The sequence below is a fragment of the Cimex lectularius genome, unplaced genomic scaffold (assembly GCF_000648675.2).
Source record: "Cimex lectularius strain Harlan isolate CLEC.00 unplaced genomic scaffold, Clec_2.1 scaffold220, whole genome shotgun sequence".
Classification (NCBI taxonomy): domain Eukaryota; kingdom Metazoa; phylum Arthropoda; class Insecta; order Hemiptera; family Cimicidae; genus Cimex; species Cimex lectularius.
Window position 1 is genome coordinate 500,840 of NW_019392830.1, and position 26,811 is coordinate 527,650.

The following is a 26,811-nucleotide window of genomic DNA, read 5'->3' on the forward strand; positions in this document are numbered from 1 at the left end:
CAAACAAATTGAATTAATTATAAATCCAAATTTATTAAATTTAAATGGTATTGAACTCAATTAAATATAACACATAAATAATTAATTTAAAATATATCTGTGTAACACTTTTAAACAACAGATTTAGTTATAAATTTATTTATATATGAATTTACGTTTGTACCTTTTGTATTTATATTTAAGAAAAATAAACGCATAAGGAAACAATGTTCAACATTTTGTTAATGTGTTGACTGTCAGTATCAGCTATGTGTCGACATTTGCCTTTTTTATTTTAAACCGGTTCCTCCTAACTAAGCATAACTGAAACATTTAGTTCTTTCTTGCAGAAAAAAAGTTTATAAGCTCCACCTAAGGATTCCAGTGTTTTTCTCTCTCTACATTTACTTAGAAGGTAAGTTAATTCATTCCTAACATTATTTTTATGTTGTATCGCATATGTTTTATCAGTATATTTGCACTAACATTAAATTTGCCCAAGCTCGTTTTGTAGATGCATAAATAAATTATGTTTTCTAACAATTTTTTTATATTATGTGTTATTATAAAAATTTATACGCAGGGGAGGTAGGCTTGGCTCGAAAGAGCGTTGGAAATACAAAGGTCAGGATATAGAAGTGGTAAATCGTTATACATACCTAGGAGTACAACTGACTTCTCAACTTTCTTGGAAACCCCACTTCTCGGAGAAATCTTGTTTGGCCAAGTTTGCCCTTAATTCTGTTTGGCAAGGAGCAATGATGCAGCCCCAGATCCTGCAAAAGGCTAAGCTGCATATCTTTAACACGGTCTCACGCTCAATTCTGTGTTATGCTGCTGTTATGGGGATGAGAGGAATTCGTGGAGGTGGAGAGGATGCTGTGGTTCTTCATACGAAAACTGGTCTTCCAAACTACACTTCAATTTACATACTGCACATTGAAACCTTCACCCAATCTTTCTATTCACGTTGACTCCGAGTGGTCGTTATTTGGTTAAGGTGCTCTGAATGGACTTCAGATTCCCCCGTATGGTGGCTGAAGAGATCATCAGTCTGGGGATATCTTGGGCTGCTGACTTGTGGAGACTGGCGGACAGGTTGGGAGTAGGTTTGTCCTTTTTGCAACCCGAGAGTAAGGCTCTCTCTCTTCAACTCCAGTCAATGATTAGTCGACTGAAAGATAGTTTTATGGTGAGCAACATAGAGAGAGTGCAGGCTTCCTGTCGATACCGAATATATAGGATGCTGGATTACGGAGTCAGATGTGCCAGTTTGGTTGGGGACCAAAAGCCAAATAAGAAAATTACAGACATATGTTGGATCCTAAAACTGAGGGGAGAATTGCTGAACCTACGGCATAAGCCGTATGATCTCCTCAGCCAACAGGAGTGTGAGTTATGCAATTACCAAATAAAGAAAGACATATACCATTTTGTCGCGGAATGCCCCATTCTGTCCCCCTATCGTTTGTCTGCGTTCGGCGAAAGAACCGTATCAATGGACAGATGCATCAGATTGCACAAACTTGGTAAATTATGCTAAAGCGGCCTGGGCCTATCGAAGGCTAATAGTAAACAAATTTAATTAGTAATTCTCTCTTCTTTTCCCCTTTTACTGCCCATCTCTTTGCCCCCGCTCTTTCCCTTGATATTTGGTGTTTCTGTTTCTCCGGTCTCAGCTCCGCTCATTGATTTTTACTTCTCAGTTTTGTGTCCTTTTGATTTAGTATTTTGTTATAGATATTACACTTAGCATAGATTTAGTTTAATGCATTTGTATGTTTATTTTACAGGATTAATCAATAATTAATCCAAGCTCCGGCAGACGGTTACCTTGCCGTATTAAGTTTATTTTCTTGTCTGATTTTTTTTTTCTTCTTGTGTGCAATAAACTTTATTATTATTATAAAAATTTATAAGAAATTCATTTCTATATTATCTACTTAAAAAATAAACTATGGATAAATAATTACAGATTTGTTTTAAGTGGTTATAAAAATATATAATAGTCCAAAAAATAGTTTCACAGTTTATTTTATTTTACTTAGAAGGTAAGTTAATTCATTCCTAACATTATTTTTATGTTATATTATTTATGTTTTATCAGTAAATTTGCACTAAAATTAAATTTGCCCTAGCTCTTTTTGTAGATGCATACATTCCTAAGGATTCCAGTGTTTTTCTCTACATTTTTTTTGTCATATAAACCCTCAGGGTAGTGGTGTTTTATTTATATAAATAAGCAAATTTTTCTGTTTTTATCCACGATTATTTATTTATCTATGTAATCGCTTAAAAAAAAAAAAAAAAAAAAATTGCAAGTATGTCGGGTTCGAATGCAGGGCCGCTGGATTCGAACCCGGGACCTTTACCTTACAGTGATGAGCGCCGTGTCAACGCCTAAACCGTTGTGGCCACCGACGCCCCCTTACATTTACTTAGAAGGTAGTCTTTTTTCCTGTTATTATCAGCACTGCTGTACTTATTACTTTCAATTTTTTTTATTTAACTGTACTCTTTATGGGTTATCTTTATTTTAGGTGAATATAGTAAGACTTGTTATCCACGGGAGATACTTACGAGGCAGCACCGTAAATAACAAGAACTGTAAGCATTTTCTTCCATACCAGTCAGACACTTTATATTTTATGTGTGCTTATCATTAATGCTATAAATGAACTAATGTTCAAGTTTTTTTTCTCAATAAGAATTCAATTATACTCAGTTGTTTTTCTGTGATTCACCACGCTCCAACTCTCCTCATTTCCATCCTTTTACACTCGATAGGGGGGCAACCGCGGACGAGTGAAAGTGCGGATAACTAGAATCTACTGTATAAAATTGTCCAAAAGGCGTTGGATTTCGAAGCAGATCCTGGCCGTTGAGGTTTACCCAGGTGATTATTCATTGTCTTCCAGATTTCTCATGCATTTACATTTAAAAAAATAATACAGCATATTATAAATTTTTAAATAGAATAAAAGAGTATTTTGAAATGTGTCCACATTTTTGTGACCGTTTAAAAAAAAAAAAAGTAAAGTAAGTAATGTCATACAGGAGAGCATCCAACTACCTGGACGGGTCATAAGATGTTTCAATAAATTGAAAAGCCACGGTCTCTGCCATGGTTGAAACCCAGAACAGCCAGCATGACAAATACGACACAAAAGTCGCCCTAAACACATCCGCTGCGGTACAGTTGGGACTTAGTTGTTGACAGGGTAAGCACATATATTTTTGTAAAACTCAAGTATAAATCGTGCTTTTCATTATGCACCTCTTAATTAGAAAGAAAGTAGATATGATTCTCTTTCAAATTATCTAACATAGATCAGTGTGACCAATTTTATTTGATTTTTATAACACTAGGATACCAAGGTCGACAGCTTGCAACACTGAAATTGTCTTCTTTGATGAGAGTGTCAACAATGCATCATCAACTATTTTCACTGAATAAAGTAAAAAAAGAAACAAGTCATAATACAATTAAATTAGTGCAAAAGGAATCAATTTTTAAAATACTTCAGTACAGGTAATAACGGCCGGCAGTCAACGTGAACTTTTCATCATTCACTGTGTATTCAATGCTTGTGAAAAATACTGTAAGAATATATAACATAAAATATATATAAAACAATATTTTATAAATAGACCTAAAAAAAGAAATGACCAGAGTTAACCTGGAAATGGTACTGTGGAAAGGCCAAATTTAAAAAAAAAAAAAACGTTTTACGTCCACACAATTCTTGTCAAGAAACACTCAAAAAGGTACTAAAAGGTGCACAGATCTATTTTGAGATGGTCAGGAAGCTCGAAGTCTTCAGACTTCTCCACTTTCAACGAAGACCTGGTCTGGAATGTCTGACCTCCAGCAACTGGGAAAATTCAATTAATTTGGTGCCAGGGCAAAATGCACAGGCTGACAAGCAAAAGTGCAAAAGCAGGAGTAACCCTCAGGCCCTTTGGAGTTTGGACTAGAACAGCAAATCGGCACACCACAAGGCATGCTAAAAGCAGAATTGAACAAATAGATGGTGAAAGAAATTCTGGATGAATTCACCAAGTGCAAAGTGATCAAAGAAGTCTCTCAATGTCTCAACCAGGAAAACAAAAATCTATGTCACTCTCAGCAGGCAGGAATTAAGAAAAATAACTACTGATATTGCTTCTTGAAAAAAAAAAATGTTGAAAACAGAAAATCAGAATTTATAAACATAATAAGCAAAGTAATTTCATATATATAGTCATACAATACATGTCGTACGAGATGGTCTGTTGGGTGTTGTGAATCAGGCATCAAACCACTTTACAATACATTTTTCATACTATTCAGTTAAAAAGCCGTGGATTCTGCTGGGATTTGAACCCAGAACAGCTAGAATGGCAAACAAAAGTTGGTCGACCTACAACTTAGCCATTGCAGTCGCCTGACCAGAACATAAGTGACTGCAAAGCGGGGTCAATTTCTAAATAGTTTTTTTAGGTTGGAGTGAAAGAAAAGAAGACTATCATCACCAATGCTAAAAAAATTAAAAAAAAAAAAAATGCAAGAAACAAACGATCACGTTTCCCATTTTTCTGCATTCTTTCCCATCTTCAGTTCGATGTTAGTACTTATTACACAGAGTAAATTAAGATTTTTCATTTATAGTGAATTTGTGTTATTTTCGAATTTACACTGCTCTAAGTTCATTGGAATAAATTTTTAATAATATTTGTTTATTGCTGAATTTTTTAAATCTTTTTTTTTTTTTTAAATTCTGTCTAAATAATGCACTAAATTTCTTTAATCTTAAATCTTCCCATGTTCAAGGGTTTTGTTTTAAGGTGTGTTTTCTTTTGATTAGCAATATGTTTAGGTTTGTTCCTTGTTTTATGAACAATTGAGAAAATGTAGCTGCAGTTTACTGCAATTTCAGGTTGATTTACATCTCTGAGTTTATGAATTTATGAATCTGTTTTTAATTTATAGTGACTGACATATAAAATTGTCATGCATATTTTGAATTTGTATTTAGGCAAAGAATGCTTTGAATAAAAAAAATTATCTGTTTATTATTTATATTTGTTAAAATTGTGAAATTTTGAGATTAAACTGTCTATACAATAACTGACAACACAGACATCCCTTTATCAATAATGTAGTATGTATTACATCAGTATACTTCTATAAACGTAATAATTTTGTTATTTCAATAAAAGCAGCCATATGGAAAAATTATATTTTATTATTGTAAAAGAATATGTTATGTTACACTTTTAAAATGCAGTGTTAACATTTACATAAATTAAGTCATATTGATAGGCGTTTTGTATGGCTCAAAATTAATAATACCCTTATTTAAAACTGGACATATATTTTTGTTTCACCAAAATAACACAAAGTGAATAAATTAAAAAAAAAACTACTTTTCCTTAATGTATAGTGTAGTTTGGAAAAGTTATGGTGTAAGTAATAAAAGTAAATCTATCAGACATTACCGTTTGTTTTATTAGTTACACGAAGTGCTACAATGTCCTTTAGATGATAACAAGCTTTTGAATTATTGAAAGCATTATAAATACATCTAATTTGGATGTTTACTTTCTCAACGTAGATGTTTTGGATTTCTCTCTTCTCTTTTTTTTTTTTTTTAAATTGATTTTTAATATATTTATATATATAAATATTCGTTCGTTGTTTTTAGTAATTTTCAGTAGTGCGGGTTTCTTGTACAAGATAGACTTGAGAACCAGGAACTGATGATGTAGTGACAAAAGTGCGGTGTTTGGCACGGATGAGTGACAGATTGCTTTCAGCGGTGTCGGCACGGTCCTCAGCGGCTTCAAGTTCACGTTGGAATCTGCGTACACGGGTTACGCTCTGTTGGGAAACGCCCTCCTAAAACGCAATAAATAATAAAAATTAATTTTCAGGTCTTTTTACAATTACAATAATTTTTTATACCTGTTCTTGTAGTTGTCTCTTGTAGATGGAAACTTTCTGGCTCATTTTGTCAAGGGCCTCTTGAAGAAGGGTGACGTTCTTGTGGTCTTCCTCAAATTGGATCATCATTTCTTTGAGCGAGCGTTCTTTCTTTCTCAAAAGTTTGACAGACTCGGCATGCCTGCGTTTCTCTTCATCAAGTTCTAATTCCAAGTCTCTGATCTGTAGTTGTTATTATTATTATTTTTTAAGTTCTGCTTAGAATTATTTTTAATTTAATGATTTACCCTAGCTTCGAGCTTGCTGATAACCCTCCTTCCTCCGACAATAGCATTAGCCTCTACTTCCTCTAACCTGACGGACAAGTTCTTGACCTCAATTTCCAAGCTTTTCTTGATGGTTTCAATTTTAATGACACGTTCCTGTTCTTCGTGTACGATTTCCATGCTGTGCTTGAGTTCAATTTGTACCTTCTGATATCTTTCGTCGCAAAGCTGAAGATTAAACGAACAATTACAATTTTTTTACTGCTATTAAAACATTTGAACTCACTCTTAATTCCTTAGTGACTTCTTCATAATCAGAAGAAAGAGAGGACAGTTCCTGTTCCAATTTAGCACGGCTGGCTGAAAGGTTGACATTGATTGTTGTGAGCTCGTTGACACGGCTTTGGCAATCTTCGTACAACTGTTCTACAGAGCGTTTCTGTCTCATGGCCTAAAAAGACAAAACGGGAATATCAAGTTTATAAATTTTTTTATTTCTAGACTCACCTGGTCATAGTTTCCTCTCATCTCTTCCAATTCGACTGTCAAAGATTGAACTTTGCGAGTTGCTATAGCCAACTGATCCATGGTGACGGCCAGTTGTCTTTGAGTTTCGTCATAGTGAGCTTGCAATTCCTTGAAATAAAATAATTATGATTTCATGCCGATCTACTCGATAAAATAAACTCACAGTTAGTTGAAGAGATTGTTTCTTGACGGTTTGTTGAAGTTGAAGATTGTTCTTGTTAGCAACATCCAATGATAGTTCAAGCTCGGTGATCTGTACTTGCAGCTTCTTCTTGATGCGGATAACTTCAGTCTTAAGCTTAGTTTCAGCTTCAGCTACCCTGGCGTTCAACTGTTCAATTTCAATGCTGGTCTGCTTGCTGTAATAACATAGTTTAATGTCTTAAATTATAAACAATTTATTCAAACAATGGACCTATTATCCATAAAGAGATTTGCAGTTTTAAAATCAAAACCGACAAGCTCATTCCTGATCCCTTCCAAAGGCTGTATAATTTTTTGTTCATCTAGATCATTCTTTTCGACGATTTTTTTACGCGTTAACTTTTTCACCGATGTAGTAGTTTCATTGATTCGACGCTCTTTCGTCTGTGAATCTTGGAATAAATTGTGGTAAATCTCGCCCATCAGCTGGGTTTTGATTCCTCTTGCAGATCGGCCTCTCGTATTTTTGAATCCGTGTAAATAATACGTTTCACTCATTTTGAAGTTCTTATTTGAAACTATCACAGAAAATGGAACCAAACGATTGAGCACTCCACCTTATTTGCTTGCATTCAAACGAATGAGGACCCTACTTAAGAGCAATTATTATCTATGCGGTGGTCTAAAATTAGCTGCATTTCTTGGGCCCTTATTGTGTTTTCAAAGCCAAGTTCATCAAGGACCTATTACCCCTGTATATTAATACATTTGTTCTCAATTGGCAGTATAACAATTGTGTCATTTAATTCCGATGATAATTTTAAGATATAAATTTTCTCTAAATTATTTTCCATCGAAAAAGTTTTTATAATTTTATATTATGACTATTACTTTAAGTTTTGATCATCTTATTGTCAAAACAACAATATATTTAATTTCAGAAATTATCAGTCTTGATAGAAAGATAATTTACTTAATTTCTTGAGGTTTTACATTTTTTATGGTAATCATAAATGTATAACCTGTAATTTGGTCATTGCTGAGCCTTCTTTGCTGGTTTTTTTTTTGTCAGGCGTTTCAGAATTTTGCCATCTTCAGTGCCAGGAATAGGCAGACCAAAATGATCATTTACGACCAAATTGCAGGTATATCAGAATAAATGAAAATTTTTTAAAATATTAATCATAGAATTTCTTGTTCTACTCACTCGGGTCTTATCTCTCCTTGAAATAAATGCATGAAAAACACACCAACAAAATATAACACAATGTATGTAAAGGGAAAATAAATTAACAGAAAATAATAGTTGTAAAATTGCAATAATTTTAACAGGATGATGAGTAAAATTACTTCCATGGATAATTGGCTAAAAATTTGCATTCGTGCCAAAGTTATTTGTCATAAAAATACATTTAGTCCTTGATAATTATTTAAAAAAACAATTAATAATCTGATGCTTGGATGATTTAAACTGGGAATTATTTATTCTGTTATGTTGTAATTTTGTGAATTTGCCAATTAATTCGTGTTTATTTGCAAGGAAAGAAAAATAAACTTTATTCTAGGATTTAGACTCGCTTTGAATGATTAATTATGAATACAATTTATTTACAAAGATTCAAAGGTCTCAATTAAAAAATATATACGTACATAATGAAAATACTCTAGCATTAAACTTAAAAGGGACGTTTTATCAGCTTCTATTAAATATATAAATTATACAATTAATTATACACAATTTTTTTCAAAATGAAAAATTTGTGTCACAGGCGGGATTCGAACCCACGACTTTCGGCTAAATACGCTGCTGCTCTACCACTTGAGCTACCGTGACCTCGATCGCCCATGCCACAAACTTCTCATTTTGACTACCCAATTTTATTCTAATTGTAAGCAAATCGCGGCTTCATATAGAAACACTTTTTATTAACGATTGTACTAGATTAGCGGGACTGTGAACGATTCACAGGTGTGATTCTAGATTAATACTACATTTTATCAGCTTCTATTAAATACATAAATACTCAATTAATTGTACTAATTTTTTTCGAAATGAAAAATTTGTGTCACAGGTGGGATTCGAACCCACGACTTTTGGCTAGCCATTTTTTCATTTTGAAAAAAATTGTGTACAATTAATTGAGTATTAAAAAGGTACGATTAAAAATCTTTAGTGTTAAGTTGTAAAGACAAGAGGTAATCAAAGAGACTGGACTTTAAGGCGGATAGAGTGATTGCACACGACATGTCTATAATCAAAGTGGGAAAGAACAATGAAACAATATTACTGGTGCTAAAGGGGAGATAGCAGCTGGCACAATGGAACTAATAAAGGGTGAAAAAGCATAATGAAATCTGGGAAATAAGCTTCTAGAACAAGGTTCGATCAAGGACCATCCAAAGTTTCTGGAATGTGGTACAGGAAATACAGTGATTTTGATAATTGAAGGTTTTTTGTAGGGATAGGAGGTACGAAATGGAGGATCTAAACACAATATCCTGGGACTTATTCCATATTCAAGTTAAGCCCATTTTCAGAGGCTCATTTACAAAGGCTTAAGAAAAATTGAAGAGAATAAGAATTATGATTTTACATTGATTGATCATTTACAACTTTCTGTATACCAGTGGAGATTTTTAAAATAGTGGATTGTTGAAAAGTAAGTCTGGAAGTTAGTTTAGAGCTTAATAGACTACTTTTTCATGTTTAACAATAGCTTATTTCCATGATTTGTTTGTTGATGTTAATTTCATCGTTAACCTAATGCTTTAGACTTAAAAATGCTTACCGGATTGTTTCAATTTCCTCATCTTTTTCAGTCAAGCGTTTTTCAGCTTCATGTCTGAACTGTCCAAATTCGGCAGAGAGGCGCATTACCCTCTGTTCCTCAGCTTTACGGCCCTAGAGTAAACATTTTATTAAATTAATGTTTTGCATTTGTTTTCTGTTTTAAATTTTCAGCACTGCTCACATTTGAAGGTTTTTTATTAACAATTTTTATAAAATTAAAACAATTTATATACACTAATTTCGTGGTCCGCTTGACCAATTAATATATTAGAATTAATTAAGGTTTTTAGTTGGGATAAAAAAGTCAATGGCACGAGCGGGATTCGAACCCACGATCTTCAGCTTGATACGCCGCTGTTCTACCACTTGAGCTATCGTGACCTCGATCCACTCGGACACCAACTTCCCATCTCAACCGCACCTTTTTTTTTTTTTAAATTTTCCCTCCTCTTTGCCATTTTTCAAATGTTGTGTAATCGGATTTGATTCTCGACGACAAATGAAATGGCTACGGAGAGCTTTAGTGAAGTTTACTTCATTTTAAATAATTAAATTCACTAATTTCGTGGTCCGCTTGACCAATTAATATATTACAATTAATTAAGGTTTTTAGTTGAGATAAAAAAGTCAATGGCACGAGCGGGATTCGAACCCACGATCTTCGGCTAGATACGCCGCTGCTCTACCACTTGAGCTATCGTGACCTCGATCCACTCGGACACCAACTTCCCATCTCAATCGCACTTTTTTTTTTAAATTTTCCCTCCTTTTGGCCATTTTTCAATTTATATAATTAAAAAAATCCAAATAGATTTTTACTTACAGCCTCGGCTTCTTTGTAAGCGGCTGTGAGCTCTTCTCTTTCATTTTCCAACCTGCGAAGCTCAAGTTCAAGCTCATGCAGTCTACGGTTCATCTCACCCAAGGTGTTCTTGGCATCATGGAGATCATCTGACAGATAATTTTTTTTTTTAGAACTCGAAATTTCTCTACGTTTTAAAAATTAAGAACAATTATACCTGCTAGTTTCTTGTTCTCCCTTGTGAGCGAGTCCTTCTGTTCCCTAGTCTTTTCAAGCTCATGGTTGACACGCTGCAACTCAGTGAGGCGGTTACGCAAGTCTCTCTGGCATTGTTCAAAAGCAACCGTCGTCTCGTCAAGACGAGTCTTAAGGTCAACGTTGATGCGTTCGACTTGCTCGACCCTCTTTGATAATTCCCTAGCAGTGGTGTTTGCCTAAAAATAATCATTATGATTTAGTTTCAAACAGCATATGTTCAAATTGTAAATTACCTTTTCGAGGTCAATGATAAGAACTTCAACCTCACTCTGAAGCCTAGATTTTTGCTTTTCAAGATTGTTAATCTTGACAACGAGGGTTTCAATGTGCTCTTCTTGTTCTTGAAGGCGGATGGTGTATTTCTTACTGTGAAAGAATTATTACATTTAAAAATATGCTAAACATATTAAATATATTAGAGATTCCAAAAAAAGTCAATTATAAGAAAATCATGCAGTGCCTTGACTGAAAACCTTTAAGTCCCACATCATAAATTTTTTCACGCTGAGATCCATGCAATAGGATAAGAAATACCCAAAAGAGATTAAAAGAAGCATAGATCTATTTTCAGACGGCCAAGCAAGCCGAAGGCTGATTCCTCCAGCTTCAACTCAAAGTTGATCTGGGAATGCCAACCTTCAACTCCTGGGAAAACGCAATCTGGTGACTGTAAGTGCCACATGAAGAGATTGAAGGCAATGAAAACTAGCACGAGAAGCAAATCGACATCCTCAATGTAAAAGCAGAACTGAACAACTAGATGGAGATGATTGGATGAATTCACCAGGTGCAAAACAAAGAAATTTTTCAACACCCCAATCAGAAAACAACAACATATTTCACTCTCAGCAGGCAGGAATTAAGGAAAATAACTGTCATTTATACTGGCAGTTACCTTTTTAATCTGAATTAATTTCAGTCTAATTTGAATTAAAAAAAATTGGGAAAAACTGAGGCAGAAATTTTCTGATTTTGTGATGAAATAGCACAGACATCTGGATATATCTTATGACTGCAAAAAATTAGTCTAGAAACAGTATAACCACTTGAAAAAGGTGATTAGGGAAATCAGTGAAGAGAAACCGTGGAAAGTGTTGGTCTGTGGGTCAGTGAACGCATGTTAAATTGGCATTAGTGGGTCCCAGATTTTGGCTTTGTACTTTCTTCCTTTCTGTTATTCCTCACTGAAGATGGTGCAATGCCAAAATGTGCTTTATGAACATAAAAAAAGCACCAAAACTCACCAGATTAGTGTACTGTTTTAGTATAAATTCAAGTAGACCAGTCTGGCCAACGTTTTTTGTTTTCTTCAGTCCTGGTTTGCTTCAAACATTACCAAGCAAAGATAGCATGTACTAAGCATTTGTCTAAATCCCACGTCTAATATCTTTCCAGAAATGATTGACTGTTATTATTGACTATGTTACGCACCCAACGGTTCATTTTCTGTAGTCGACAACAAAGCCAAATGTGTCATAAAACTCCCCTTTGAAATTGTTTAAAAGTTCAATTCCAGAAATAAGTATATTGTCAGAGGCCAGGTAAGAAGAATTTAAACAGTTTTAAATTAATATATAGGCAATGTTAGAACAAAAAATTTTTGTTGTGACCCTTTCAAATAGTCCGATGAATAACAAGAGTTCATCAGAAGATAAAAAATATTTTTGGCAGGCGAATATATAATACTGCAATTTGTCACACAATCAGACATTACACTGAACACAGTTCAGAAATGACTAAACGTATTTTGTAGTATGGTTTAACGTTGTCCAAGTTATATTCAGACACAATTAAACATTTTTTTTTTAGTTCGTTTCAACTAAATTGACTAATCCGGTGTGTGTTGGAACTAAGAGAGTGCACTTTCTGGAATATGGACAATATAAAAAAATGGTCAATTCCACCCTAGGTCGCAGTGGAAGAAAAGACTTCTCCAGTGACTTCAGAGAATTTGCAGTAATGTTCCTCTAAAGGCTTATAATTTATTATAAATTTTTATTTATAAAATAAAGCCTAAATATTTATCAGGTCATATGTATATCATTTATGTTCTGATAATTATTTCCGGTCAATTAATACAATAAAGTTAATGATTTTAATTTATTTTTATTTTGGAATACTGCATGAGTGACCGTTAAGTTGTGATGGTTTAGTATAACGATGACGCCGTTCTTTTCAAGTCTATTAAAACAGGTATATTTTTTATTTGAAAGAAAATGAAATTGAGACAATTATTCTCTCATCTCAAGCTTGGAACAAAATTGTTTTAGAGTTTATCGTTAAAATAAATTAATTGAAGACAGTTTATTACGAAATTTTCAATGTGGAATTGTTTCCACAGAATATTGTTAGTATTTTTATTGTTATTCTTTCTCACCGCAATTCTTCGACTTCTTCCTGACGTGCAGATGCCTCGGAATCGTATTTGGACTTCCAAGTCAGGCAGTCGCTGTTGGCCTTTACCAATTGCCTTTCGAGGTCGAGCCTGGCTTCGGCTTCTTCTTCGAGCTGAACTCGGACTGATTCCAGTTCGATTTCGACTTGGTGAAGAGCAGCTTCGAGGGAAGAACGCCTCTGTGAACACGTACGTTAAACGATTGAGATTCGCCGATCGTAAACGATCTCTTACCCTTTCATCGTCTTCCAATCGGCGGCGGGCATCTTCGAGCTGGGTGACAACCTGCGACTTGAGATAAGTGACGTTTTCGATGTTGACCTTCAAGTCCTGGACTTCTTTGGTCAACTCGATGTTCTCCTGTGAGAGGCGGGTCTTGTGAGATGTGATGTCGACCACGGTGCGGTTGAGCTCTTCGATGCGAATGTTGAGTTCGTGGACGGTCACCTCCAACTTTTCAACGTGCTTGACACTGAGTAACTAAACAACAATTAATAATTAATTTTTTGAAAATTATAACCTGTACATATTGCGAATTTGCACCCGATACTCAGGTTAAATAGGAAAGCCAGGAGTGTAAATGGTACACAGGATAGGACCAAGGATGCTTCCTTGTGAAACGCAGGTTTGTATTGATTTGATAAACTAGTCATTGCCAAATCTCACTCGAAGCCAGTTCAGTCAGAAATCAGTTAAATAGGATGTCAGGATAAAATAATAAGGGTTAGGTAAAAACATTTTTTGTTTATACAAGATGGTTATAAAAACTGAAGGCTAGAAAAAGAAAATAACTATCAATGATTAATAAAGACACTATTAAGGACCACTACTGCTTGTTTTTTGATAAGCTGTTGCGATTTTTTATTTAGTTTGAAGCTGTGTTTATGGTAAGAACCTTACAGCTTATTCTATTGATTTAGCAAGAGCAACCCCCCCAAAAAAACAAAGAAAAAAGTTATATACCTAGTTCTGTTACAATCATTCACCTTAAAAATAATCCCAAACAAACGCCTGGCGAACCTTCCTCTCTTGCCTATTGTTTACCTTTGATATAATGCTAAATTCTTTTACTCAGTAGTTATTGAGAATTAATAACGTCAAGATGGAACGCACCCTTGAGCAAAACCGTCATGCCATCATCGCACTGCACAAGGCAGGTAAATCAAAATCGTTAGGAATAAATCGAATGTTTGTGTGGCGCACCATAAATCGCTTCAAAGATATTCTATCTATTAAAGACAAACCAAGGTCCGGCCGTCCTCGCTCTGTGAGGACGAAAAATGCCATCAAAGCGGTTGAAAACCGAATTCGAAGAAATGCGCTACAAAAACAAAAACTATTGTCCAGAGAAATGGACATTTCTTCCCGATCAATGTCGCGCATCATAAAAGACGATCTTTCGATGAGCGCTTACCGTAGAATGTCAGGACAAAGGCTTACAGTATCTTTAAAAAAAAATTGCGAAAGAGCCAAGGCATTGTTGACCCACGCCGATGGAGTTCATCGAAACATCTTGTCTACCGATGAAAAAATTTTTACCATCGAGGAAAAATTTAACCGTCAAAATGACAAGGTTTATGCTAGAAGTTCTCTAGAAGATCATGAAAAAATCGGAAGGGTAAAAAGAGACCATCATCCTGCTTCCGTGGGGAGTTTGCTACGATGGCACCACAAAACTCCAAGTGAGCAAGGAGTCAAAACAAGGGCGAAAAATTACCAAGAAGACATCCTTGAGAAAGTAATAAAGCCCTTAAGTACTACTCTTTTTTCCGGAACTCATTGGGTCTTCCAACATTCAGCTCCTGCGCACAAGGCCCGAACAACTCAGCAGTGCCTGGAGGAGAATGTTCCGGAATTCATTAAGGCTTCAGATTGGCCCTCGGGAAGCCCAGATTTGAATCCTCCGGACAAGGTGTGGTCCCATCTTGAGCTTATGGCTTGCCACAGGAAACGCCAATTTAGAGAGCCTCAAGTCCGCTCTGCTAAAAGCAGTTGAGAAATTTCCTCAAGGCGTGTTGCGTACTGCCATATATGATTGGCCCCGAAGACTAAAAGCTTGTATGAAGGCATTTCGAGTAATATTATTTTATTTCAATCTTAAACAATATTGGATTTTTTAAAATAATTTTCTTTTTCAAATTATCAAGTTTCTCTATTCCCTAATGGCCCTTTTTCTTGTAACAGAAGTAATGGCAGGACTAGGTACACATAATTTTTTTCCCACTAGAACAGATCCCTTACCATAGATCTTTCGCTTTTGATAACCAGTTTTTTTTTTTTTTTTTTTTTAAACTCGATAACAGGTTTATCAACTCTGACGAGTTAGTACTGATGATGACAAGGATCAAATTAAAATAAAATTGTTTTATTCGTTCTTTACTCCTATTGTTCCTAGCTCATGCTAAGTTTAAAATATAAATAATTTAATTATTGAATTATTTAATTTATGAGCTTACATGGGGGTGAGTGTGTGACGTCTGGAGAGTAAAAGTAAGTTATTAGCGAGAGTGGAGAGGGTTCAACCCCGCCCTGAGGAATATCGAGTACTTTGGGGGAGTGAAAGTGACCAGACCTCTAAGTTTCTATCGAGTGTTGTGTTTGTGTTAATTTATCGGAATGAATGTAATTTATTAGCGTGAAAGGAAGGGGTTGCTTATAACCCCGCCCCGAGGAATATCGAGTACTCTGGGGGAATGAATGTGACCAGACATCTATGTTTGTGGTGATGTATATATATGTATTGTATGTTTTGTTTTTATTCTGTATTTGACAACCTGAGGTACAAACGAGAGACTAGCATTCTAGAATATCAACGTAGTATATATCTGAAATTAGAGAGTCAGTAACCAGATCGAGATGCTCAAATGGCTGCAGTTTAAAACAAAATATGCGCGAAAGAAAAGAAAAAGATGTAGAGAGCCGGCGATGACCTCAGCTGTTTGTTGGCCCATAAATTTCCCACTTATATATATATGAGCTTACACTAGAACAATTCACTTTTGTGAACTACTGGTATATGCTCCAACATTAGCTCAGCCAAAATAAAGTTTATTTATAGAACTATAAGTCTTTGGATTAAAAAAAAAAAATCAGTTGTCCCAAGACTTTTGTCTCAAAGGAGAATTGTTAATTTTTTTTGCAGTTAGAAAGATATTTGTAAAATAGCTGACTAGAGAACAAGGCAACCAAATTGGAATTTTTTAAAAGTATCACATTCTCCGTTGCCTTCGATTTGTACAAAATTCTCAATTTTGTTTTGAAAAATTTGAATTTTCAAGTCAAAAGAGGGAACGTTTCAATAATTTTATACCTTACTTTTAGTATAACAATTAAAAAATGAATATAAGAAAATAAGATTGATGAGACCCCATAATAATAAAAAGTATATTGTATTTCTTAAAAATTTAACGGTATTTTTAGCCACTTACTCTCTCCTTGTTAGCGTTTTCCACTTGAGAAAGTAGTTCGTAAACTTCTTGTTGAAATTTAGCTTTTTCCTTCTCAGCCCTGAAACAATCCAAGTCAGATCCATTAAAATTTTCACTTCTGTTTGAATTTGATCGTTATTTGATAAGAATCGGTTATAAAAAAATTTTTTTTATACGGAAACAAGATCTGAATGGAGTTGCACAAATATGGAGGTGTGACTCGCCGAGGGAGGAGGTGGAGGTGGGCTCTGGCTTGGCAAAAGGCCCCAATTCCTTTGTAAAAATAGAACTCGGTGGCTTAGTTACACACTTCTTGGCAGAGTCGGTAACCCTCGACACAACTCGTTACCTGGTTTTGAAATGAAACTTAACGACAAAAAAATAATTTATTTTGAACAATAAACTTGTCCCGAACAAATTTGTCAAAAGGCGAATTTTTTTTTCGGTAAAGGTTCAAATCCTGACGTTTCAGAAGCGACCAACGCTAAGAGCGCGTGTTGCGCTATTTTTAAAATCAACAGAAATAAAAGATTTTGCGGTAAAATTGTGATGTTAGTTTGAACTACTCGCGAAAAAAATATTTACAATATTTCAAAGCGTACTTATAAAAACAAACACGTATTAAATATTTTTTTCACCAGAAAGACTAAAAATATCATCATTATTATTTTCGAATTACTTTCCATTTACAAGATTTCACAATTTCAGTAACCCATATAAATAGACGAATGAAAAAAAAGAAATATTTTTCAAAATATTGAATATTGTTCAAAAAATCAACTGAAGTGACAAAATGAGCTTAAAAAGATCTTGTTTCATTACAAAAACAGGATGATTTTTATTATGGACTTAATTACCTAGCTTTAGCTTTTGAAACTTGATCCAGTTGTTCTTGGAAGTCGACTACAACTTCCTGGTGCTTTTTCCTTAGGAGATGAGCAGTCTCCTCCGATTCAAGATGGACGTCTTCCAAAAGTTTCCTTAGCTTGGTCAATTCGGTGTCACGTTTCTTATTGACCTCGAACTGAAAATATAGACATTAAGTTCAGAAATTTGACGACTTAATCAAAGTGTAAGTTCAAGATTTCTTTTTTTTCTAATAAGATCGTAGAATCTAAATTGATTAAATTTATTTACCTGACTTTCAGCTCCGCCTTCGGCCTCTTCAAGTCTCTCTTGCAAGGTCATTACTTGTACGCTCAGGTCAGCTTTTTCTCTTTCGACCTGAATTATTAAATTAATCAATAAATAGTATACATTTACCCGTAAAAATTGATTGAAATTGTTATTAGCAAGCTGTAAAAAAATTAACAGCCAGGGATGACTTTCATCTGACGAAGAACGCCAATTCCAGATCAATATGAGAAAAAAAACTATTGATCTTGGATCAATTAATGTGGGTAACTATTCATTCTCCAAATAAAAAGTGCGTATGATGATTGGAAATCGTGAGATGTGGTCTGGTTTGATGTAAGTTTCAGAAAAACGTTTTCTTTATCGTGACAACGTTTCGATCTTTATTGAGATCATCTTCAGTGTGTATGATTTTAAAATGACATTAAACTTCATGAATATTAGCCTCTCGTGCTTATCAAAGAAAAATTGCTGACATTTGAATTTTGAATTATTTAAATAACAAATTGTATATTAAAACGTTTCTAATTTGCAGTAATGATATCATATAAATTTTTTTGCCAATATAATCTAATAAAATTAAAAGAAGTTGAGTCCAGTAGATTATATTGAATATAGCGTGTAATAATAACATTCTGGGGCTTTACGACTTATCAAGTCTTTTTAAGAAGTAATCAATTATTTTTTAATAAACTTGTGCTTATTTTACTTAATTCTCCTTTAAGGGACTTTTAGACTTTTGGGGTAGACTTTTGAAAATGTCTTTTTTTATCTTAGAATTGCTCCCCTTTTAAGCTCCCTAGTTTCGAGATATTTGTACAAAGCAGGAATTGCTCTGGAATTAGAAAGGCGCATATAAATTTTCTCGGGTGTCGGTCTTCACATCCAAACTTTTTAGAAACTTGACAGTCATTTCCATTCGATCAAGTTTTATCGGTCTCGATTGATATCCCGAGAAAGCCCCTCGCTGATCATTTAATTTCCTCAGAAGACCGCCTTAATATTTTTATAGGTCGAAAGTTTATCCAAGTTTATAGTAATTTTGTATTAAAGAATAATTCCTAATTTTTTTTTGTATGAAAAACATCAATGGTGGGGTTAAAAGTACATAGGATTTTGTCTTTTTCAAAAAATAAAAACGGATCCTAAAAGACAAAAGAAGTTCTAAAATTAACCGTGATTTGTTTTCCATTCTAAATGGAGGTGTAAATATTTCTTTTTCCTTTAAGTGGGAATAAGGAATTTCGGTCTGTAAATAAAAGCGTAATCTTGCAAAAAAGTTGATTTTTCAAATCGCTAAATGCGACAATTGTGGATCAGAAGAAGTGCTTTGTTGTTTTTTGATTACTGTTTGGAACAAAAATAATATTTTTATAAATCCTAACGAAAAGTATAGGAAAAAGAAAAAATGAAGTACCATGTCTATACTTTGTTATTACTTACATTTTATTAGGTTTCGTGGTCCGCTTGACCAAATTAATTATTTTCAATTAATTAAGGTTTTGGTTGAGATAAAAAAAAGTCAGTGTCAAGCGGGATTCAGCTAGATACGCCGATGCTCTACCACTTGAGCGTGACATCGATCCACTCGAGGACACTAACTTCCCGTCTCAACCCCACCTTTTGAATTATCCCGCCTTTTTGCCATTTTTCAAATGAAAATGAAATAATTATCAAATATCATATCAAATAAAATATAAACACTTTTGGGAACAATTTTTCGCGCCCATGTCTGGTGTTCCACTTCCTTTTTGCCATTTTTCAAATGTTATTACTTACTTTTTCTTATTGTTTTAATGAATATGACTTTAATAATTATTAATTTATGCCTTTCATTATAGTTTTATAACGAGTCTTTAGTGGATTTTGGATATCACAGGAAGAAGGCTGATCAGGAAGGGTTCGTGTGCTTTAGTAAGTAGTAGCTGTAACTCAGGTAACAGGAGGACTTAAAATCCAAATATGCCTTGTGTCTCGCGAACGTCAAACCATATTAAAATACTTTTTACATATTATAATTAATTAAAATTCAACGGGCTGTGACGGGATTCGAACCCAGAAATCTTAAGGTGGTAATACGCAACGGCCCACTGGACCGTTTCATTTTCTATTTGTCATTCCATTTATTAAAAATTACTAAGAGGAGTTTATAATATATTTTTTAAAAATAATTTTGTGTTCTACACGTATTTTATTGATATAAAATTGTACTGTTGCTTATAAATAAGAAACAAATTGTTTAAAATCATTCTTTTTCCCCATCCGTCTCAGCAAATTCCCAATGGTAAGGCCTTTATGGGCTAAACAAACGCCTATTGTAATAAATTGGAAATTAATCACGCCAGCAGTTTTAATGATAGTTCCAATTAAACATTTTTGGCATCAATTTTTTGACTGTACTATTTTTGGGCTGCTTCCCTGTTTGGACTTTGTAATAAATAAATGAACTTCCAGGTTGAAAATAAGATTTCGTATTTTTTTCGACGATTAATTAAGTAATTCATTATCTATTCGTTAGTTCATTTATTAAATATTTGTAGTTATTTAATATACATAAATTTATCAAAGTACAAAAATGCCTAATTAGATTTTTGGGTTCTGATGAGCTTCTTTATTTATTTATTCGACGGATTTAATACTATAGTCTGGTTTTATTTGTCCTGTGTTATTACATAAGAATGACAATAAATATATAAATATACAACTATTTAAATTCTAAATAAAAAAGCACGAAACTTTTTTTAAAAAAATCCTTCTAAGTTGTAAAAAATTAAACGAGTTGCTTCCAAATAGCAGATTCAAATTTACATTTTGGAAAGCTCACTAGTTTTCGTGGTCCCCTTGACTAATTAATATCTTTCAATTAATTAAGGTTTTTAGTCGAGATAAAAATGGCATTTGAAAAATGGAGGGAAAATTCAAAAGGTGGGGTTGAGATGGCTGTTAGTGGCCGAGTGGATCAAAGTCGCGATAGCTCAAGTGGTAGAGCAACGGCGTATCAAGCCGAAGATCGTGGGTTCGAATCCCGCTCGTGACACTGACTTTTTTATCTCAATAAAAAACCTTAATAAACAATTTTATAGATCAATATTTTAAATTACAAGCTGTATTAAGTCTCAATACGTAATTAGTCAGCAATGCTAAGTTTATCGTCATACTTACATTAGTATTATAAGTCATTGCTTACAATAATTTTTCAAAGTTATGTAAATGATCACACATAAAAAGTAAACAATGTCAGTGACATGATTGACCGGACAAGACAATTATTTTATGTTTTTTTTTGTTTTTTTTTTCCACCATCACAGTATTTTACGGATGGTTATTTTAATAATTAGATAGGTCTTTAAGTCCAAAAGCCAATAGTTTTGTCATTGCTGAGACAAAAAAAATTGTAATCAAACCAAAACTTAATTATGTACTTATGTAAATGATAATGTACAAAGGGCCGGTAACTAATCCTTGAGGAACACTCTCCTTAATAATTAAGAAAAAATATCCAAAATAATTTCAAAAAACCGAACAAAAACAGTAGAAATAGTTGAGCAATCTGCTGCCAGATAATTGCAGTACAGATTCAAGAGATCAACGTTTTTTTTTCTTTTATAAATCTCCTTTTAATATAAACACCTTGGGTTTGTAAATTTCGAACAATTTTTGTCTAAATGAAAATAATTTATTCGCCTAGGGGGAAAAGTGAAATGAAACCGTCCCCAGGTGCTAAAAACAGAACGTCTATCCTTGCACCGTGAATCATGGCTTAAAAATAATAAGAGTTCTATTTTTTTTTAAACGCCTCTCGTTGCAATTTAATGCTATCCAATTTCACGCAAATTCATTCGGCGAAGCGGATAAATTGTATCATACAATAAATTACAATTGACCCAATTTTAATTTAAATTTATGCATTTCACTATTCGTCACCTTGATACAAAAGAAAATTGATAAATAGTGAGCCAGTTTAGTTTACTAACAATAAAAAAAAACTTAATACATTTTTATCATAACAAATACACAAGAGCTATATGGGGATTTTATGCAAGAAAATATGTAAGAAAAAAAATACATTTATTTAATGTATTTATATAAATATACATATAAAGATTTTTTTATGTATTCTTTGATATATCATGTACCTTCTTTCAATTATTTAAGTTGATACACGAATAAAATCTTAATTATTATCTTAATAAATCTTTAATATCCAAACTAACGAAAAGGACATGAAGCGATTTTTAGTGAGATTAATTATCAAAAGAGACGAAAAAGGCATGCGATTTTTTTTTCAAAGGTGGAACGCTTTGGCACGATGCCGAAATAATTAACGAAACAGCCATTAAAACTGATAGCATGAAAAATTCTCAAATAATTACATTAAAGACGTATTTTAAAGTTTTATATATTGTTTTGCCAGTGATATCGATTATTAGAGAGTTTTTAAAATAATGTTTTATACAGAAATGTACATTTTTTTCATGTTATACAAATTTATTGTTATTTTTTAATGTAATACTTTTTTTTAATTAAACACGTAGATTACCAGGTTTAGAATTGAAATAATTTTTGAAAGTTGGGAAGTTTTGTTGTATTATTGACTCGTTGCGCTTACAAAATTACCAACTCTTACGGTATTTACTTTTTTTATGTTATGTATAGTCTTCATCAAAAAGTACGTTTCAAACTAAAACATCATCAACTCGATACTGCAAAAGGATTCGGCGTGTTTTTTTGAGGGGGGGGGATTGGGCTTGATGAGAAAATCCCCTGAAAAGTTGAATTTATCATTTTTCGTTACATTTTTCTTCAAAGCTTTTCTTCATATTGAAACAGTCCTTTTTTTTTTTCTGAATTAAAAAAAGATGTAAAAATTTTTCCAAAAAAAATAGTTCGTTGCTTTAAAATTAAAGTGAAACAACAAATTAAAAAATTATTAATTTTCATTATTTACCTCGATTAAATTATTTATAGCGTATTAAGGAAAACGAAAAAAAAGATTCGATGTAATAGACCAAATAGATTTTGAGAGAATGGAACCGAAAATGGTCCTTTTGTGACCTTTGAACAACTAAACGGACTTGAAAAATTTCTAAAATAGGTAAAATTTTACAATTTGATGATTTAAACAAAATGATCAGACTCTCTTACAAATTAAAATTTTGAAAAAATAAATAGGAGAAGCACTGTATGCCCGAAGAAACGATTTCCACCTCATTAAATATTACAAACTTGTAAGATTTTCACCCAAAAGTTTTTAACGAGTAAAAAATGATTGGTAAAAAAAATTATAAAGTACTATATGCTATTTTACTATTCTACTTTGGCACATTATACATATATAAAATATTTTATATTTTTACATATAGAAAATTTGACGCGATTAAATAATTACCAAAGAGAAGCACTCAGAATTTTATTACTTATTACCATGAGAAGTTTTAAAAAAGAAGAACTTTAAATAATAAAACGGCCCATAAATCCTATCAAATAGTATGTTTCGGACTGACAACACCTGTCACTATATTGCCTGACGTAAATAATGAAAAATTAACTTTTCAAAAATAAGTTTCTACTTTTATTTTTTAACACGTATCTAATACGTAAATGTACCTATAGAGAGAGAACTTTCAACCCTCGCGAAAATTTGGCAGCCGGTCAAACACATTCCCAGGGATCATCGACTCGCTAAGTTCGTTAACTTTAAGCACCCGAAAAACCCAAATTCCTTCAAAGAATGGTATGTATATTACCTAAATGTAAACAGACGTGTATTATTTTATATATTTAATGAATAAGTTGGTTACAAATTTAGGCAGAATATGAGTAATAATGTTCAAATATTTATCATACTAAATTCACTAGTTTCGTGGTCCGCTTGACCAATTAGTATCTTGCAAGTAATTAAGGTTTTTAGTTGAGATAAAAAAGTCAGTGTCACGAGCGGGATTCGAACCCACGACCTTCGGCTTGATACGCCGCTGCTCTACCACTTGAGCTAGCGAGACTTCGATCCGCTCGGACACTAACTTCCCATCTCAACCCCACCTTTTGAATTCTCCTTTTTGCCATTTTTCAAATTTCAAATGAATTTAATAAGGTTATAACATTGAATTTTTATAAAATCCAGAGGTGTTTTTATTTTTGAATTTTTAAGTGGACCACCAGACATAGCGCGAAAAATTATTTATCCAAAAAGTGTTTATATTTTATTTGATAATTATTTCATTTTCATTTGAAAAATGGCAAAAAGGAGGGAAAATTCAAAAGGTGGGGTTGAGATGTGAAGTTTGTGTGCGAGTGGATCGAGGTCACGATAGCTCAAGTGGTAGAGCAGCGGCGTGTCTAGCCGAAGATCGTGGGTTCGAATCCCGCTCGTGACACTGACTTTTTTATCTCAACTAAAAACCTTAATTAATTGTATTTATCATACATTTTTAAAATTTTACGTAAACAATTTATAGTGCAAATATTTTACAGTGTTAATTGGTAATGTTAGCAATAAATTACTTAAAAAGTTTTATTAATCGTGAAAGTTTATAAAATATATGTTTTAAAAATGAAAATATTTTTTTGGTTTTTGGGGTGAAGAATTTTTTTATTACTGCTGTATTGTATGCAAAAAAATTGCCCTATTTTCAAACTGTATAAAATCAAATAAATTATTTAAAAAAAACAAAAATTTAAAATTATTTTCCCTGTGAAATTGAAAATTTAATTAGAAATGCGAATATTTAATGTCTAAGTTAATTATTTTTTCGTAAAGGGTGGAGTGTCCGTAAATAGTCTTTTGGGGGTCTCTTGGCAGGAAGATTTCCTGGCAGCTTTCCCTACAAACATATTGGGATTTTTACATTTCTCGCTTAAGACTTCCACCGACTTATTTCTAGAAAACCGTGTCATACGTGGACGGATCCTCTCGCCAGTTCTGACCGATCAAAATTCACGAAATCTCTATTATTTTGAAAGATTATATACTATTTTAGGGCAGCCTGAAGCCAGGGTTATGATTTTTTAATTACAGAACGTCCTATCTGGCAAGATACCCCATTACAAATAGGCAATTCGGGCCAATGCCGCTTATTGTTATTTTTAGCAAACTATTTTTTTTATAGTTTAATAAAAAAAGGTAAAAATTTTTTATATTAAACTTGAGTTAGAAGAAAATGAGAAGCCTTTAAATTCTGTTAAATAAGTTTGAAAGCGGAACTCAAGAATTAAACTCACCCGCTGCCTGAGCTCTCGTTCGGCTTCCAGATCTTCCGCCAGAAGTCTGAGCTTATCCTAGAAATAACACAGTTTCAAGGAACTTAAAAAAAATCCTTCTTTTCTTATTTTTTAAAATTGAAATATTTAATCCTTCTGGGGTGGATCGAGAAGAAATTTAAAAGAAAAATTACCTCGAGCCTCGTAAGGGCACTAAGGTCGGCAGTGTATTCGATGTTGACATCCGCTTGACCTCCGCCCGTCGTACGGTAGGTGTACTTGGAAGTTCTGTTCGTTGTCATCGGCATCTTGTCGCACTCTTGTAGCACTGTTTAAAATATTAAAATCAGTGAAGAAGTGCACGTATCGAACGGGTGGTTGCCAACACGGACGCTTCCAGACGGGATATTGTGATCCCGGGCTAGTTTCGACTATCTCTAGTCTGGTCGACGCAGGCGCACCCCCCACAAAACCGCCCCTGAATCATCTCTCATCAATGGATTCCAACCCACGCTTTTCTTATTTTGAATATTTTTAATTTCTCTTTTCCTGTAAAATTAGCTGGATGTTCAGTTGCAGACGGTGCAAAAGGGAGAATGCAGCAGAACAAGAGGGGGGTAGGCACGTCTCTCAGGTCTCTTTTAGGAGACCTAATTTTTTAGGTCCATTTCTACCTTTATCACACCAAGGGAAACAATTATCCTGTCATATTTTAAAACTTCACTGTTATTATAAGGTTCCATGTCAAACATCTTATGTTTTTGATGAATTAAGACTGACTTCTTTAGAACTTTGGATTCGCAATTTGGGACTCGATATCCTGAACTATTTCCTAACAGTTACAGACCAGACAGCATGCGGTAAGGATCATAACAGGAGCACCCAGATAAGAACCATTTTACATAGCGTTCTGGGTGGACAATTAATCGAGGATGTCATTAAAGTTTAATACCAAAGACTGCAATCTATTATCACCATCTTCAACCCAATAGCAAAAATGGTAGCCGATTCTGATTATTATGTTGTTCGTTAGTTACCTATTTATTAGCTCGAACCATGAAACTGGAATCATCAGTGTGGCTAGTTATCAAGCGATTGGTGGTACTAAGAAAGGAAAGCAGGTCGTTAACGTAGAGCAGAAACAATAGTGAGTCTAATATGCTCCCTGGAAAGACTCCCGTATCATCTTTATGGGTGACCGCGCGGAGCCATTGCGAACTTCGTAGGAGTTGTACGCTGAAGAGAGAGTGTATCCATGGTGCATCCACTCAACTAACCCGCTTGACAACAACGGTGTTTATAGCATCACATGTCAATGCGGATACAATTACATCGGACAAACTGGAAAGAAACTAAGAGATCGATTCAAAGAACATCTTAGATCCTTCAGAGACAATGACGGAAAATCAAATTACGCCACACACTTAATACACTACAACCACGAACCAAACACAATAGAAACAAGCATGACATTAATACCCAACGCGCAAAAAGCACAAAAACTAAACATACTGGAGAACCTCGAGATATACAAACAAATAACACTTAAAGACGGAAAACTTATAAACGCACAAACAAACTCACAATCACACACCACCTTCACACCACTAAAAACACTCCATAACAAAAAACGAAAACGTTCAGAAGAACAAAACATCGCAACCAACACCAGGAAAAAACACAAAAAATAATAACTGACAATGGAAATAACCGCCACCAAGATCGACCAACGAGCACGGAGACCACGCCCCCTAACGCAACGCCCCCAGCGACAAGCGACGGACACAACACTATATAAACCCCACTCAGACGGAATGACAGACAGTTTTTCACTGAAGATGGCGTAATGCCGAAACGCGTTTGAATAACTCAAACAAAAAACCCGCGAGTGAAGACAGACCCAGTAGTGCCCGTGTTCCGGTTAAACATGAAAAAAGTCAATGTCACAAACGGGATTTGA

At 33.9% G+C, this 26,811-nt stretch overlaps 1 protein-coding gene and 1 non-coding gene across 2 annotated transcripts; one reads left to right on the forward strand and one right to left on the reverse strand.

The window, feature by feature from the left end:
- Window positions 1-5,187: 5,187 nt before the first annotated feature.
- LOC106662429 (paramyosin, long form) lies at window positions 5,188-25,280 on the reverse strand. Its single transcript, XM_014386522.1, has 17 exons — window positions 25,046-25,280; window positions 24,873-24,929; window positions 17,655-17,741; window positions 17,375-17,541; window positions 16,518-16,596; window positions 13,324-13,569; window positions 13,072-13,268; window positions 10,928-11,060; window positions 10,654-10,870; window positions 10,458-10,585; window positions 9,633-9,745; window positions 6,863-7,058; window positions 6,679-6,807; window positions 6,458-6,622; window positions 6,193-6,399; window positions 5,927-6,127; window positions 5,188-5,860 (listed from the first exon to the last, which is right to left on the reverse strand). The coding sequence occupies exons 1-17, from the start codon at window positions 25,157-25,159 to the stop codon at window positions 5,663-5,665; spliced, it is 2,634 nt and encodes an 877-aa protein (XP_014242008.1). The 5' UTR covers window positions 25,160-25,280; the 3' UTR covers window positions 5,188-5,662.
- On the forward strand, window positions 23,956-24,028 carry Trnad-guc. Its single transcript has one exon. It is a non-coding gene; the product is annotated as a tRNA-Asp (tRNA).
- Window positions 25,281-26,811: the final 1,531 nt, after the last annotated feature.

Bases quoted from the DNA above. Each gene is read 5' to 3' on its own strand.
- LOC106662429 (XM_014386522.1), bottom strand. From the start codon at position 25,159: ATGCCGATGACAACGAACAGAACTTCCAAGTACACCTACCGTACGACG. The intron at 13,570-16,517 runs GTAAGTGGCTAA...ATTGTTGTTTAG, and splicing joins AAAACGCTAACAAGGAGAGA to TTACTCAGTGTCAAGCACGT. The intron at 7,059-9,632 runs GTAAGCATTTTT...ATGTTATTACAG, and splicing joins GAGGAAATTGAAACAATCCG to CAAGCAGACCAGCATTGAAA.